Here is a 17,654-nt window from a genome sequence, read left to right as displayed (position 1 = left end):
TAATATAGAATTTGTTGGCTGTAGTCGCTGTCAGAAATGATCAGGTTTTTTGTTTATTTACCTTTTGGATATTTCATGCCAAAGTTCAGTGTAATCAATATGAGAAAACTGACTCTTCCCCCTCAGTAAGGATGTAACAACTGAAATATTGTGGTATTGTATCGTCAAAAGTCTCACAATAATATCCTGGACCATCACAATATATCGATTTATAAGTCTCTTTGCTTAAATTAATGGTTATGGTGCAGCAACAGCTAAAAAAAAACAGAGAGACCTACATAGACCATGATCCTTTTCTCCGTTTTAGTCCAGACTTCATGAAGAAATAAATGTTCTAAGCACTTTTAAATCTTTGTTCTTTGGATTATGTCTTGTGAAGGCATTTTAAGAGGAAAAAGTCACAGTTTTGTTACCTTCCACAAAATATTGCAATAAATATCGCACCGTGTATATCATGAACATATCGTAATGACAGATTTGCATATTGTTGCATGCCTAGTAGACAGTCAGGTTGCTCCAGTCCTGTCCTCCTCGCTGGCTGTAGTGTGATGGACGTGCTGCTCCTGGTGTGAGTGTAATTAAGGCCAGTGTCCCTCAAGAGGAGACAGAGCTGTGATCTGCTCTGCGTCTGAACCAGGCCTCCTGCAGCTCCCTGACAGCCCGCACCACTCACATCAGCTGGGTTTGAGACTCTAGGCTTTTACATGGCTACATGTAATCGTGAAAGAAGTGATTCCAGACCAGGTAGAGAGTTGAAAGAAGCCCCTTGATCTGATATCACTATTGCTGGGTTTCAGACGACATCACAACTTTCTATAGGCCAGTACTATTTAATACAGATGAGGGCTGCTATAATCATTATTGTTCAACTGCAGATTTTTGTTGTAATATAGCATGGTCTTGGGTCTAGTCAATAATAGAAATGATCAGGTTCCATATTTGTGAATTTGTCTTTCTGATATTTCATGGCAAAGTTCAATGTAATCAATAGGGAAATCTAGCTCTTGCCCCCGCTCTGGAAGTATGACATCATCAACGTCTTAAATCTCCAACAGTTACCGATATTTTGCCTAAATATTAGAAATGAGACAAGACACAATTTTCACAAAATGAGACGAGAAACGAGACTGGGTCCATGAGAACAAGACAAGACGAGATTTTAACATAATTCCTAATATAGGCAAGGCAAGGCAAGTTTATTTGTATAGCATAATTCGTACACAAAGTAATTCAAAGTGCTTTACAGAATAAGAAATACATTAAAATCATAATAAAAACAAATCAAAACATAAATATTAAAATTAAAAAAGAGGGGCATAAATTGGAGAGAAGAGTGCGGAATGAAAACCTTTCAGTTATATGCACAGTTAAACAGAAATGTTTTGAGCCTGGATTTAAACAGCGTCACAGAAGAGTCTGTCTCACATGTTCAGGAAGACTGTTCCAGGTTTTAGCTGCTGAACCATGAACCTGAAACGCTGACTCCCCTTGTTTAGTCCTGACTCTGGGCACCAGCAGGAGGCCGGTCCCTGAGCTCCTCAGAGTGCGAGATGGTTCATATGACACTAACATGTCACAGATGTACTTTGGTGCTCGGCCATGGAGAGACTTGTACACAAACAGAGCTGCTTTAAAGTCTATTCTCTGAGGCACAGGAAGCCAGTGCAGAGACCTGAGCACAGGACTTATGTGCTCGTACTTCCTAGTTCGAGTGAGGACCCAAGCTGCAGCGTTCTGGATGTTCTGCAGCTGTCTCACAGCTCGTTTGGATATATATTGAATATATACACATTCACGATTCTATCTTGGCCTCACAATTTTTTTTGTTTATTTGATTTAATATTTTTGTTTCCATTCTACTGTAACTCTAGCCAGACTGGTGCCACCTAGTGCCTCTGCTCAATTTAAGTTCTCTCCAGTGACTAGGTCAGGAATCAGAATACACTAGATGGTTGGTTAAAGCCAGAACGAAGAGAATGTTTGGTGAATTTTATCAAGTAGAAAGATGTTATTTCCCTTCTTCCTGCGGGATTTGGGAAAAGCCTAATATACCAGTTAGCTAGCACCGTTAGAGGCGCATTACATACGTCACGACCAAATAGCAGAGATTGGATAAATGAAAAAAGTACCCACCTACCGTCGAGTGAACAAATTCTAACGCTGGTCAGACGGTTTCCATGAAGTGAAACCGAAAGATGAATCAGGCTACTGTAACTCACCAACACTTGACCCTTTTTTGTCCAATCCAAATGTGAACGCTTGGAAAAGAATCTCACAAGATTACTTTTTCATGTGTCTTTTGACAATTTAGTTTTACGAAATCTTGTATCATCTGTCCTAAATATGCATGAAGAATACGTGTATAAAACTTCATCTGAACACTTTTGTTCAAAGATGGTACTGCAAAACCACTCTCTTATCCAGTTTGTAGTTAAAGAAGGTTGGGATGAGCTTGTACTAGTTTCAAATGAGATAATTTGGGAAAATAACCAAAAATCTGCCCTGCATATCAGCCCAAAAAAATTTCGGCAAAACTCACTGGCCCTCAACTGCTCTGGGTGAAAAAACCCATATGAGTCAATCTCTAGTAGTTTTAGTACGTTGAGTCTGTAGTAGGTCTGTCGTTGTAGGTGTTACTGGGAGTACATGTCATGGTGTTAATTTTCATTGAATTATTTTATTATCCTTGACCTGGTATTATTTAGTATTTCTCTAGCTATGTGTGTGTTTTGAGTTTGACTTCCTGTTGTATTGATAGTTTGCCCTGCCCTTATGTGTCTCACATGTGTGTCATTTGTGTGCGTATAAACCCTGTGTTCTCCTTTGCCTTTTGTTGGTTCATTTGTCATTATCAGTTTCACGTCTGTTTGAATTTCTGTCTTTCGTCATCCCTTTTTTTATTAAACAACTTCAGAACTGCAGTCTTGCATTTTGGGTCCCAAGTCTGCTCTAAACGTGACAGTGAAGAAGTGATCATTGCTACAATCAAATGTGTGGTCAACAGTGAAAACAATCACGTAATCAACAGCAAAATGGATCACATGCCCCTTTGCGTTGTGATTTTAAGCTTTCAGAGCACGCTGCTTGCTAATGGGGCTAACCTCAGTTTTTACCTGAACTACAACGATTTTTTTTTTTTTAACAATACACAGACCCCAAACATGCCATGTGCTGAGTGAAGACAGAAATATACCTCGTAAAAAAAGTTGTCACAGTTTCTCTTTAGCTTCATTTGGATCAGATTTTGTAAAACTGTCATATTCACTGGCCTTTTGCAATCAAAACTACTCATCCATGAATCTACTGTAAATAATATTTGATAATAATGAGACCACTGTGAATCTGCATTATTAAGCATGTTATAGGAAGTGCACTGTTAGCATGGCTTTGAGGGGCACTAACTTCCCAAGTCATGCTGTCATGGATTCAAAATGATGTATTATTGTGTTTTTTTTCTGTCCCTTGAGATTGACCTTGCACCAGTTTGACCGGTGCTCTCCTCTGCTTCTGCCGTCTGCCCCTGTCCTTGGCTACTGTCTCTCTGCTCCTGTCCTCTGCCCCTGTCCCCTGCTCATTGTGTCCTCTCCCTCTGTTGTCTTCCCCTGTCCTCTCCTCCTGTCTTTTTCTCCTGCCCTCTGCTCCTGTCTCTCTGCTCTTCCTGTCCTCTGCTCCTGTCCCCTGCCCCGTCCCCTTCTCCTGTCTCCTGTCACTGTCATCTGTGCCTGTCGTTTTCTCCTGTCCTCTGTTCCTGTCTCTCTCTACATCTGTCTCTGCTCCTGTCCGCTACTCCTGTCCTCCTCTACCTCTGCTTCTCTCTTTACCCCTGTCTCTCTGCTCCTGCCCTTTGTCTTTTTGTCTTTTTCTCCTGTCCTCTGCTCCTGTCTCTCTCTACACCTGTCTCTAGTCCTGTCCTCTCTATCCATGTCCTCTGCTCCTGTCTTTTTCTCCTGTCCTCTGCTCCTGTGTCTCTACACCTGTCTCTACTCCTGTCCTCCTACTCCTGTCTCTGCTTTTGTCTCTCTCTACACCTGTCTCTGCTCCTGTCCTCTACTCCTGTCCTCTGCTCTTGTCTCTCTATACTCCTGTCTCTGCTCCTGCCCTCTCTACCCTCTCCTCTGCTCCTGTCTCTCTACACCTGTCTCTCTGCTTGTGTCTCTCTACCCCTGTCTCTCTGTCCTTGTCTCTCCACTCCTTTCTCTCTGTCCCTGTCTCTCTAGCCCTGTCTCTCTACTCCTGTCTCTCTTCCCCTGTCTCTCTGCCTTTGTCTCTGCCCCTGTCTCTCTGCCCCATCCTCCCCTGCTATATTTCTCTCCTGTCCTCTCCGCTCTGCTCCTGTCGCGAGTATATATATATATGTACAGTATGTATACACTGTAGTGTGCGCTCCGCTCCGTGTGCAGCAGTAGAAGGTCAGGCTGTGCTTTGTGTGGGGCTGCTGGCTCATCAGAATGCACAGACGCGAGCCAAGTGAGCAGCCACAGAACAGGTGGAAAGAACACAACCTACTAAACATCCCAGCAGTATTCCCAGCATCAGGCTATAGTCCCGAGTCGGAAAACTAGAGCTGATGTGAAGAGAGAGGCGGGAATTATGTAGAAAAACTCATTTAGTCCACTGCACACCTTGTACTGTGCAAACTCAAGCTTGGAAGTAGCAAGTTTGGTTGTAGATATTAAGTTTAAAGGGCCCACATTATGCTATTTTCCGATCTACTGTATGTTATAATGCTGTTTCCTCATCACAAACATACACAGACACTTCTTGGGTTCTTTTTAAAGACAATACAGTACAGTGTATTTACCTTGTTGACATGTTTCGGGTGGTTGCTGCAAACCATCTTCAGAACTGTCACTGCTGGTGGTGACGTGTCATATATCAGTTGATGTTACTTCCTGTAGGCGTGGTCAGCTGTTATTACTTCCTGTAGGCGTGGTCAGCATGATGGACCTGGCAGGTCGCTCAGACTGACCACGCCTCCCATCGCCTGGTGTTCTCTGGAGGAGGGTGTCCCAGTTGTGTGAAAGGAGGAACACCCGTTTGACGTTTAATGCTGTCCGTGCCTCGTTTCCTAATTTCACTGTCCTCCCTGATCCACCATTTGAACTTGCTGTTTTCCGATCCAATGACCCGAGCCCCGTCCCAATCCATAATGTGGTTATTTCTTTTACAGTGGTCTGATATGGCGGATTTTAGGTTTTCCTGTTCTGCTTTGTCGTTTTTGTGTTTTGGTGAGTCTCCCCGATGTTTTCCTTTTTGCATTCCTTTTGGTGTTCCTTTACCTTGTTTCCTTTTGTCAACAAGGTAAATACACTTTACTGTATTGTCTTTAAAAAGAATCTAAGAAGTTAAAGTACATAAGAGGACAAAATGAACATCTTTGGCTTAAACATACAGAGAGTTGTGGTTTGTTTCAATCACACGTTTATTAAACACAACCATGGACATTTAGACTGAGTTCTTTTCTCGAATTGAAAATAGTCAAGTCATGTGGTAATACATGTGGTAATACAGGAAGTGCTCCACTGGGTTTTTAATCTCCGTACACATTCACTAGAATCATAGAATTGCCAATCTCTACTCAGCTGAAGGTCAAAGACAGCTGTTAACTTTAAAACTGAGATTTAAGGACATCAGGTGGAACATAGTATTTTGGGGATGGGGAGCTTTGGAGATGTAAACAGACTAGTAATAATAAAGATTAGTCAAACATGTGTGAATGTTTTTAAAGAGGTAACAACATTCTAACATGGCTTAAAGCTCACAAGAGTTGTACCAGATTTTTTACGTAAGAAAAAAGAAAAAGGAAAGAAAGAAAAAAGATAAAATGGCAGTATAATTTGTTAGAAAAACACTTTATAATGGGCTTTATATTATTTTTACTGTCTTAAAAACATGAAAAACAGAAGTACTTTCAAACAGTTTGCACTGGTCCAAACTTAATCCTCATTTCCTGACTCATTTCTAACATCTTACTTAGTAAACACGTGCTTTTCACAACTTTCAGAGACCAGAGCTGAATTTTGCCATCATGGTAAAGCTGACAACAAAACTGGCATGCTAACAATGAGACAATATAAAGCTTTATTGACAAAAAAAGATCTTACACACACACACACACACACACACACAGTGGGCATATTTGCACTCATAGAGTTGCTTTTATAACATATCTATACTGTACTTTGCTCAAATACACAGGAAAAAAAACAATTACCTCCTTTGTTTTTGCAGAAATGTTCTTAAGGGAAATGGCACTCTGCTGTGTAAAATGCAGTGTTTTCTTGCAGTGTATGAGACGTTCAGGTACACCCATATTTGATTAATGATTTGATATTGGTGTACAGGTAATCATTAAGCCAAACATCAGTGAAGTCAGTCTTGGTCACATGACTTCTTTGCATACTGTATACTGGAGGCACTGTGCTATTTTTCACTGGTCAGTATCATTTTGAGCAGTTGTCTACTTCACATCAAACTGTTATTTCCACTTTTGATTCAGATTAAATAATCAAATGTGGTCACAGTAAGAGTTGGAATCTCAAGAGAATTAGAATTATGACTTAATTTTTATTTTCAATTTCATAAACTGGACCCAATCCCAGACACAAAGACATGTTAAAATCAAACAAAGCTTTTACTGGTAACAATTGTAATGCTAATTTATTCTTAATCATCACAAAAACATTGGATTTAATTGACAAGGTAAGTAATCTGGCGTTTTGGTTCTCCAGATGATTATCCAATCAGAAAGCAAAATGAGCCTCACATGAGTCTCATCCAGTTGGATAAAACCTAAAAGGACTCTCTCTGATCTGAATTGAGACTAAACCTGCAGCCAATCATGAGTCAGTGCCAGTGCAGCCTCTGCAGCTCACTGAGTGAATTCTGAAGGTTCTGAGCTTTCACATGAGCCCTATCCAGGCTTGCAGTTATAGAAGTGAATTTGGAACCGCAATGGTGAAATAAAAACCTCAGTATCATGTGGAGTGGGTTAAAAAGAAAGGTTTAAGACCAAAATAACAAGACTAACAGCAGCATTTACAGAGAGAGGGGCGACGGTTTTACAATACAAAGTGAATTGGAGCCAGAGTTGATGGAGCTGGAACCTATTTGGAACACGGCAGATAGGGGGTTAGCCATGTCCTTTTATATATATATGGTTTTACTCTATATGCAGGTTAAGGGGCTAATAACCCTGATTCAGCTCTGACTCTTTTTTAAAAAAAACGTAACTGCCCGGAAATGCCTAAAATAAGCACTTTTAAGATAAGTGGAAGATGGACACATTTCTTTTTAGCAGTTTTTCATGTTGTTTCCTGTTTCTTTGTTGCATTTTCCCTAGCTCATATCACCTGTTTTTCTCATATGCCACCATGTCCCTATAGTCTAAAAGGTAAAGCGCACTGAACCTACCCTTTAATGCTTCTTCCACATTTTGTTTTGCCATATGACCTTTCAGTGCTTTGGAATAGTTCCCCCGTGTCTGTGTGTCTTATACCCACAGAGAAAACCATTCTCTTCAGCTCACAACTTTTAACATAGCCCGAGTGTGAAGCTTTAAAGGTACATGGTGTAACTTTTCTTGCAGAGGTTCCGGCAAATGTTTTTCTCCATGGAAATGTTATTACTTTGTCTGGAATGTTTCACAGCATGGTATTAAACCTTTTTATCTTCATGGAGACAATAGCAGACCAAGTTACAGGTCATATTTATGAAGAGGCGACACCACTCACAGTCAGAATGGTGTTTTTCTAGGTATTTATGAGCTATAACACCACTGTAATTCAATAAATGTAAAGTAGAGCTGTTTGATTTCACACTGGGGATCATTCCAGGCAGAACAATGACATATCCAGACAAACAAGCTTAAGAAAAAGTTACACAATGCATCTTTAATACCAGTGTTGACTGTGGACTTTGTTGCTATTTTGACTCCTATGGGGTTTAGCCTGGGTGTATGGTGGGGGAGCATATGGGCCGTGTGTTACAAATGCAGTGAATAATTAAGAGTGATGCGTTGGCCTTCTGTCACTGCAAAGCTGCATAATTCACTCTTAAACCCATCACAGAGATAAACAAGCATGACTTTTGGACGCAGAGGGCGAGAATAAATGGTACTAACTGCTCTATAGGAAATGCTGATTCAGGGATAGTTTTACATTGTCGATATAACTGTCACGATGGAGGGGGAAGATTGTCTAAATGGTGCGATTGGAGAGAGATCAGCTAAAAATTAGGTTAGGCTGAATTTTATAAGAATGTATTCTGAGACGTGCTTGTTTTTTTCGAAATGGATATGGTTAATGCCATGCTGTAGAAAATTCCAGGCAGGTGAACCCTCCACCAGAATACTCGTAGTTACACAATGCACTTTTACATTTAGCCGTCTGTAACTTCTTCAGTGAGTACATCCAAGCTCAAACATCCCCCTGTCTTGAAAGTCCCAGCTTGAACGTCCCATTCTCTTGGCAGAAATGTCCGATAAAATGAAATGTGAATGTAGCGAGACCAAATGTCAGGCTTTGTTTATGTTATTTTACCGATCTTCCGAAGCGGCACACATTTTTTCAGTATGTAATATCAATATAAGTCTTCATTTGCTCACAGAAGTTTACTGTGAAATTGTATTTTAAATATTTTTTTCTTGTTCCCCGTGTCCTATAGCATCTGTAATTCTTGTTTTGGGAAGAAATATTATAATTATTTCCTTACCTGCTGCCATGAACATAATTTGTAAGCAGCACAACACAAGAAACTTAGAAAGCTACAGAATTTGTTCAAAAATCATTCAGAATCACTTTTAGGAAGGTCTTAACTAAGATAAAATCCTGAACTAGTTGCAGCACCGTTGAGACCACATAATTTTTGCTTTTTTTTTTTTTTTTGTATGTATGAACAAATGTGTTGAGATATATTGTAACTTGTGTGTGTACAATATATATAATGAAAAAAAAAGTTGTTGTTTTTTATATGTATATAGATTAACTAACCTATTTTCATAAAGGATACAATTCAAGGGGACTTTCCAGCTTGGGGACTGTAGTGGCTAAACAGAAAGCCAAAGACAAGGTATAAAAATAACTTTAAATTTAATAAAGTCAAGAAAAGATATAAGAAAAGATATAATTTAACAAAGTCGCAAATTAGGCAAATTATTAAATAAAAAGCCAGTGTAACTTAAATCAAACTGAACAGAACAAAACAAACCCACCAGACAAAGGAACAGGGGTGTTTAAATACTTGAGGACCAACTAAAGCTAAACACAAGAGCAAGGAATTACACTAAATAATTAACTAAACTACTAACTTAATCAAAGTAACAAAAAGGCAAATACTTATAATACAGAAAATAAAAAGTGATAATAAAGTGACCTTAACACAAACTAAAAAACTAACTAAATAGTGCCCCCCCCCTTTGCTGAGTCCTGATGGTCTCTCCCAAGTCCTCCATCCGGTGCTCAAAAAAACAAGTGTAAGTAAATCAGACTTATATTAACTAAATTGTGTGCACTCAAATTTGAATATCAGTCTAAATAAAGGAATTAAATTATGTCTAATGTGATTAACTTATTGTAAATGAAATTAAATTATACTGACACTATGGAGTGGTGGCAGAGGTATCCATCACAGAGACCTTCCAGCCAAGGGGACTTTGCAGCTGGTTCCCACTCCATGACTTCTGCAGTACTTGGTGAAATCCTGCAGTCTCTTGTAGATGTGGGGTAGCCCTGCTCACAGCACTGTGTGTGAGTCAGCACTTCTGTTGTTGCGCCCCTTCAACACACTGATAGAGACTGCAGCCAGAGCCGTGAGCCTCTCGACACTGTGAACACTCAGGCTTATCAGAGGGGCCAGTTCTATCACACCATGTAGTCTACAGCAGTTATGAACTCTTTATAATGGACTTAGATGGAAGATAATGGCCATTTTGAAACTCATCCCCTGGTGATGGAACAGTATTTGTGATATCTTAAATAGTTCTATAGCTACGTNAGTTAGAGGTCAGATCTGTGGAGAGGCGGCCCCGCTCACAGTCAGAATGCTTGTTAATCTAGGTATTTTTGAGCTATAAAACCACCTGTAATTGAATAAATAAATGTAAGATAGAGCTGTTTAATGTCATACTGCGGAACATTCCAGGCAGAGCAATGACATATCTATAGAAAAAAGCAGGTGATGGAACCCCAACCAAAAAGTTACACAGTATCCACCTTTAAGCATCAATTAGTATCTAAGTTTCAGTACTTTTCAAAGCCCTACTCCTCTCTTCTGCAGTACATTTGTTCCAGACCTGGTTGACCTCTGCAGTTAGCCTCACGTAGCCTGTGCTAGCTTCCCCGTGCCCCCTCCCACCTTCTCCATAAGAGCTATTTTATTCTCAGCTCCGGTGACGTAGGCTGCACTTCTGAAGCTACAACAAGTGCCCTCTGCTCATCGTCACTTTCCCTCCGGGCACATAAATAAAGACCACTTACTTTCTTTTGTTATCTAATCTAGTCATGGGGCAGATAAGGTCTCTGGGTTAGGAGGTTAGGGTGTAGCAGAGGGAGGGAGGACACTCTTAAGTTTGTCATTGTTCTGGCCTTAGTTCTGACGGTACGTATTGGGCGATTATGTGTTCTAATGTGGAAAGTCCCAAGTGAATTTAAAACCAGAGTCATGGCCCTGAGCTGGTGATTCAGAAATTTTTCTCACCAAAACCAAATACTTCCTCGGCACAGTTTTGGCAGTGTTAACTAAAAAGAGTCAAAGGAGGACTAAACACATTGAAATGACTTGAATAAAGCTACATTTTAGAACAAAACTGATATACTACTACTAAGAGATCTATACCGGACTAAAGGAGGTCTAGGGCTGGGCAGTGAATCAAATTTGTGTTTTTAATAAATGAGATGTTGAAAAATTGCAAAGTTGTAGAATTGACTGAAGGAGATTACATATCTATACAAATGTAATTGAAGGCAGTTTACAGTTTCTTAGAAAACAGGACATGGAACTTCCCCTGTTTAAAAGACTAGCCCCTGCTCTGACTTTGATTAAAATGGATTCAAATCATGACTGTCCAGTGTGTGCAAAAACAAAATGTATATAATTTTACCGTATTGTCCAGTAGGTTTAGCCATGGGAATGTCAGAAGTGTGTATGCTGTAAATTGAAATAAGGTATAAAAACAGAATTGAAACAGCCATTTACTAAGTCAAAGCAAGAACTAAACCAGGACTAAACCAGGACTAAACCAAGTCTAAACCAGGTCTAAACCAGGACTAAACCAGGTCTAAACCAGGTCTAAACCAGGACTAAACCAGGACTAAACCAGGTCTAAACCAGGTCTAAACCAGGACTAAACCAGGTCTAAACGAGGTCTAAACCAGGACTAAACCAGGACTAAACCAAGTCTAAACAGGACTAAACCAGGTCTAAGCCAGGTCTAAACAGGTCTAAACCAGGACTAAACCAGGTCTAAACCAGGTCTACTAAACCAGGACTAAACCAGGACTAAACCAGGACTAAACCAGGACTAAACCAGGTCTAAACCAGGACTAAACCAGGACTAAACCAGGACTAAACCAGGTCTAAACCAGGTCTAAACTAGGTCTAAACCAGGTCTAAACCAGGTCTAAACCAGGTCTAAACCAGGTATAAACCAGGTCTAAACCAGGTGTATGCTTGGTCATAACAAGGCCTAAACCAAGTCTAAACCAAGCCTAAACCAGGTATAAACCAGGTCTAAACCAGGTCTATGCTTGGTCATAACAAGGCCTAAACCAAGTCTAAACCAAGCCTAAACCAGGTCTAAATCAGGACTAAACAATGTCACATTTATATGGCCAGTATAAATCAGATAACTGCTTAACTAACCCAACCCAATTAGATCAAACTTTTGGTGTCCACAAAATCAGGATCAACAAAAGCATAAATTAATTAGCAGAGTGTCTGAAGTATTTGGAAAACAAAGTGCAATGACTTTTAACTCTTTCAGTCTTTAGCATTTTCATTTTGGTTTTTGTCACAGTAGTTTGCCCTTTTTATATAATTTCCTTGTCAAAACTTGCACATGTGTGAACGATCAGAAAGAAATCTGATTACGCACATCAGATGTAACTGATCACATGACATTTCAATAATTATATAACTCCAGAAGAATCATGATCAGATAATATCGGATAATGATAATGATCAGATTATAGTGTGCATGTAATTGTAAAGATAGCCACTGAGTCAAAACCAGAATCAAAGTAGAGCTAAACCAAGAACAGGTCAACCAATCCAAGTCTTAACATGCAGGATTAAAGTAGGTCTACATATGGCCTAAAGACAGAACTATATAAGCTCTTAACACTAAACTAATACTAAACCATCCGTGGTCTTATGAAAGCATGTGTCTACCTGACTAAATTAAATAAAGGAGTAATTATACTGAAGACTCCTGTACCAGCAGTGGGGCCGGACCACACTTTGAGAAGCACTCGTCTATAAGCTTTATTTTATGTCTGTCTCCTTGTCTTGGCACATCCGCTCCACTGCACCACTCTGCTGCACTGGTGCTAAATGCAGTGAAAAGTGAACAGATTTATAGCTAGCGTCATAAGAACAGCGCTGCTTAATAAAATGTCAGTTTATCATACACAGGCAACATACACTGTAAAAAAGAAAACCTCAGTTGCTTCTGTTAATTCATCATTCAATCATTTATACCGTAGTAAATAAATGGTGCTGTTAAGTTTGCATGTATATAAAAATAAATAAAATAAATAAATACTTTTGCAGTGCTTTCTGGAAGTGCCGCTTCTCAAAATCTTTAGTCCAAATTGCAGCACAAGACCTTTTCTCATCCATTTTTAACACAATTTGAAATGTATATAAAATGGAGAAAGTACTCAAACTTAGACTTAAACTTCATTGAGCCACAAAGGGAATTATTTGGACACAGTAGCTCACACATCACAATATATTAACAAACAGCTAAAATGCAAGTGGTTATAATAAATTAAAAATAAGTTGCAAAAGTAGCAAGAGACTGGTGTCAAATGAGGCATAAACTGAATAACTAGTTCTAAAAGCTAGAAATGTGATGTTGTATTGAATCCTGTTTTTTGTCTCTCTCTTCAGCATTCGTCGGTGGATGGCTTTGCGGAGCCCCCGGCCCCGCCCTCTAAGTCTGCGAGTCGCCACAGTCTCCCACGCTGTCGTAACTCTTTCACCTCGACCGAGGAGCACCCCCACATCGGAAACTACCGCCTCCTCAAGACCATCGGCAAAGGAAACTTTGCCAAAGTCAAGCTGGCCAGGCATGTCCTCACCGGGAGAGAGGTGAGAGGGACTTTGTTTTTGTTTTTGTGAAGGTTGTAATAGGAATGGAATTTTTGAAAACCGCATCAAACTTGGCCTATCCTATTCAAGTTAAAGGTACACTATGGCTTCTTTTCCATTGGCAGGTTCGCTTGGGGGCACTGATGTCAACCAAACATAACAAATGATTTCTTAAATAATAAATCAATTCTACATTGTATCTCAATTATATTCATAATTCTAAAGCTGATCTCAGACGTAAATTCCAAGTTTGTGCTGCTGTGAGACATGGCTAAAGCATAAAAACAAAACAACTTCCAGTTTATTGTCAGCTTTTTCTGCATTTATTTCACTTTTCTAAGCCTTTACACCACATTTGAACCTCTCTTTATGGGAAATATGATGGTTTATCACAAGATCAAGTCAGCATTTAGTGTTTCTTTTTTTTGTTGTAACCACGTCTGGAGCTTTACTGTACGCCGGCATCAAGACATATTTTGAGCATGAATATTTCCTGTGATTGAATAAATGCAGCCTACAGATTTTAACGGCATACCATAAAACAATAATATCTCCATAGAGACCTTTTAAAACAAGTATTAGCTCTGTTAGCCATTTAGCACCCTCAGTATATTCTAACTTGTGAAAATCTGTGGTATTTCTGCATTGCTTCACTCATTTCCTCCTGCACTTTCTCTTTACAATTTGTTTTTCAATACCTGAAATTGCTTCCTTTGTTTTGCTGGGTTTCAGATGACATCACAACATTCTACTGGCCCATATTACTTAATACAAAATTAATGTTTTTTGTTGTAATATAGAATTTGTTGGCTGTAGTCGCTGTCAGAAATGATCAGGTTTAACATTTGTTTATTTACCTTTTGGATATTTCATGCCAAAGTTCAGTGTAATCAATATGAGAAAACTGACTCTTCCCCCTCAGTAAGGATGTAACAACTGAAATATTGTGGTATTGTATCGTCAAAAGTCTCACAATAATATCCTGGACCATCACAATATATCGATTTATAAGTCTCTTTGCTTAAATTAATGGTTATGGTGCAGCAACAGCTAAAAAAACAGAGAGACCTACATAGACCATGATCCTTTTCTCCGTTTTAGTCCAGACTTCATGAAGAAATAAATGTTCTAAGCACTTTTAAATCTTTGTTCTTTGGATTATGTCTTGTGAAGGCATTTTAAGAGGAAAAAGTCACAGTTTTGTTACCTTCCACAAAATATTGCAATAAATATCGCACCGTGTATATCATGAACATATCGTAATGACAGATTTGCATATTGTTGCATGCCTAGTAGACAGTCAGGTTGCTCCAGTCCTGTCCTCCTCGCTGGCTGTAGTGATGGACGTGCTGCTCCTGGTGTGAGTGTAATTAAGGCCAGTGTCCCTCAAGAGGAGACAGAGCTGTGATCTGCTCTGCGTCTGAACCAGGCCTCCTGCAGCTCCCTGACAGCCCGCACCACTCACATCAGCTGGGTTTGAGACTCTAGGCTTTTACATGGCTACATGTAATCGTGAAAGAAGTGATTCCAGACCAGGTAGAGAGTTGAAAGAAGCCCCTTGATCTATCTGATATCACTATTGCTGGGTTTCAGACGACATCACAACTTTCTATAGGCCAGTACTATTTAATACAGATGAGGGCTGCTATAATCATTATTGTTCAACTGCAGATTTTTGTTGTAATATAGCATGGTCTTGGGTCTAGTCAATAATAGAAATTTTCACAAAATGAGACGAGAAACGAGACTGGGTCCATGAGAACAAGACAAGACGAGATTTTAACATAATTCCTAATATAGGCAAGGCAAGGCAAGGCAAGTTTATTTGTATAGCATAATTCGTACACAAAGTAATTCAAAGTGCTTTACAGAATAAGAAATACATTAAAATCATAATAAAAACAAATCAAAACATAAATATTAAAATTAAAAAAGAAGGGCATAAATTGGAGAGAAGAGTGTGGAATGAAAACCTTTCAGTCATATGCACAGTTAAACAGAAATGTTTTGAGCCTGGATTTAAACAGCGTCACAGAAGAGTCTGTCTCACATGTTCAGGAAGACTGTTCCAGGTTTTAGCTGCATGAACCTGAAACGCTGACTCCCCTTGTTTAGTCCTGACTCTGGGCACCAGCAGGAGGCCGGTCCCTGAGCTCCTCAGAGTGCGAGATGGTTCATATGACACTAACATGTCACAGATGGACTTTGGTGCTCGGCCATGGAGAGACTTGTACACAAACAGAGCTGCTTTAAGCTCTATTCTCTGAGGCACAGGAAGCCAGTGCAGAGACCTGAGCACAGGACTTATGTGCTCGTACTTCCTAGTTCGAGTGAGGACCCAAGCTGCAGCGTTCTGGATGTTCTGCAGCTGTCTCACAGCTCGTTTGGATATATATTGAATATATACACATTCACGATTCTATCTTGGCCTCACAATTTTTTTTGTTTATTTGATTTAATATTTTTGTTTCCATTCTACTGTAACTCTAGCCAGACTGGTGCCACCTAGTGCCTCTGCTCAATTTAAGTTCTCTCCAGTGACTAGGTCAGGAATCAGAATACACTAGATGGTTGGTTAAAGCCAGAACGAAGAGAATGTTTGGTGAATTTTATCAAGTAGAAAGATGTTATTTCCCTTCTTCCTGCGGGATTTGGGAAAAGCCTAATATACCAGTTAGCACCGTTAGAGGCGCATTACATACGTCACGACCAAATAGCAGAGATTGGATAAATGAAAAAAGTACCCACCTACCGTCGAGTGAACAAATTCTAACGCTGGTCAGACGGTTTCCATGAAGTGAAACCGAAAGATGAATCAGGCTACTGTAACTCACCAACACTTGACCCTTTTTTGTCCAATCCAAATGTGAACGCTTGGAAAAGAATCTCACAAGATTACTTTTTCATGTGTCTTTTGACAATTTAGTTTTACGAAATCTTGTATCATCTGTCCTAAATATGCATGAAGAATACGTGTATAAAACTTCATCTGAACACTTTTGTTCAAAGATGGTACTGCAAAACCACTCTCTTATCCAGTTTGTAGTTAAAGAAGGTTGGGATGAGCTTGTACTAGTTTCAAATGAGATAATTTGGGAAAATAACCAAAATCTGCCCTGCATATCAGCCCAAAAATTTCGGCAAAACTCACTGGCCCTCAACTGCTCTGGGTGAAAAAACCCATATGAGTCAATCTCTAGTTTTAGTACGTTGAGTCTGTAGTAGGTCTGTCGTTGTAGGTGTTACTGGGAGTACATGTCATGGTGTTAATTTTCATTGAATTATTTTATTATCCTTGACCTGGTATTATTTAGTATTTCTCTAGCTATGTGTGTGTTTTGAGTTTGACTTCCTGTTGTATTGATAGTTTGCCCTGCCCTTATGTGTCTCACATGTGTGTCATTTGTGTACGTATAAACCCTGTGTTCTCCTTTGCCTTTTGTTGGTTCATTTGTCATTATCAGTTTCACGTCTGTTTGAATTTCTGTCTTTCGTCATCCCTTTTTTTATTAAACAACTTCAGAACTGCAGTCTTGCATTTTGGGTCCCAAGTCTGCTCTAAACGTGACAGTGAAGAAGTGATCATTGCTACAATCAAATGTGTGGTCAACAGTGAAAACAATCACGTAATCAACAGCAAAATGGATCACATGCCCCTTTGCGTTGTGATTTTAAGCTTTCAGAGCACGCTGCTTGCTAATGGGGCTAACCTCAGTTTTTACCTGAACTACAGCGATTTTTTTTTTTTTAACAATACACAGACCCCAAACATGCCATGTGCTGAGTGAAGACAGAAATATACCTCGTAAAAAAGTTGTCACAGTTTCTCTTTAGCTTCATTTGGATCAGATTTTGTAAAACTGTCATATTCACTGGCCTTTTGCAATCAAAACTACTCATCCATGAATCTACTGTAAATAATATTTGATAATAATGAGACCACTGTGAATCTGCATTATTAAGCATGTTATAGGAAGTGCACTGTTAGCATGGCTTTGAGGGGCACTAACTTCCCAAGTCATGCTGTCATGGATTCAAAATGATGTATTATTGTGTTTTTTTTTCTGTCCCTTGAGATTGACCTTGCACCAGTTTGACCGGTGCTCTCCTCTGCTTCTGCCGTCTGCCCCTGTCCTTGGCTACTGTCTCTCTGCTCCTGTCCTCTGCCCCTGTCCCCTGCTCATTGTGTCCTCTCCCTCTGTTGTCTTCCCCTGTCCTCTCCTCCTGTCTTTTTCTCCTGCCCTCTGCTCCTGTCTCTCTGCTCTTCCTGTCCTCTGCTCCTGTCCCCTGCCCCGTCCCCTTCTCCTGTCTCCTGTCACTGTCATCTGTGCCTGTCGTTTTCT

The 17,654-nt window shown here is 39.7% G+C and overlaps 1 protein-coding gene across 1 annotated transcript in view; it reads left to right on the top strand.

The window, feature by feature from the left end:
• mark1 (MAP/microtubule affinity-regulating kinase 1) overlaps window positions 1-17,654 on the top strand; it is a 113,366-nt gene that overhangs the window by 7,048 nt on the left and 88,664 nt on the right. The window contains exon 3 of the mRNA XM_055162451.1: window positions 13,111-13,311. Within this exon, the coding sequence (XP_055018426.1) occupies window positions 13,111-13,311 (201 nt within the window). The remainder of the gene's footprint in view (window positions 1-13,110; window positions 13,312-17,654) is intronic.

The sequence above is a fragment of the Boleophthalmus pectinirostris genome, unplaced genomic scaffold (assembly GCF_026225935.1).
Source record: "Boleophthalmus pectinirostris isolate CB_2022bp ecotype Guang Dong unplaced genomic scaffold, ASM2622593v1 HiC_scaffold_5, whole genome shotgun sequence".
In the NCBI taxonomy this organism is placed as follows: domain Eukaryota; kingdom Metazoa; phylum Chordata; class Actinopteri; order Gobiiformes; family Gobiidae; genus Boleophthalmus; species Boleophthalmus pectinirostris.
This window is presented reverse-complemented; position numbering and strand designations above follow the sequence as displayed.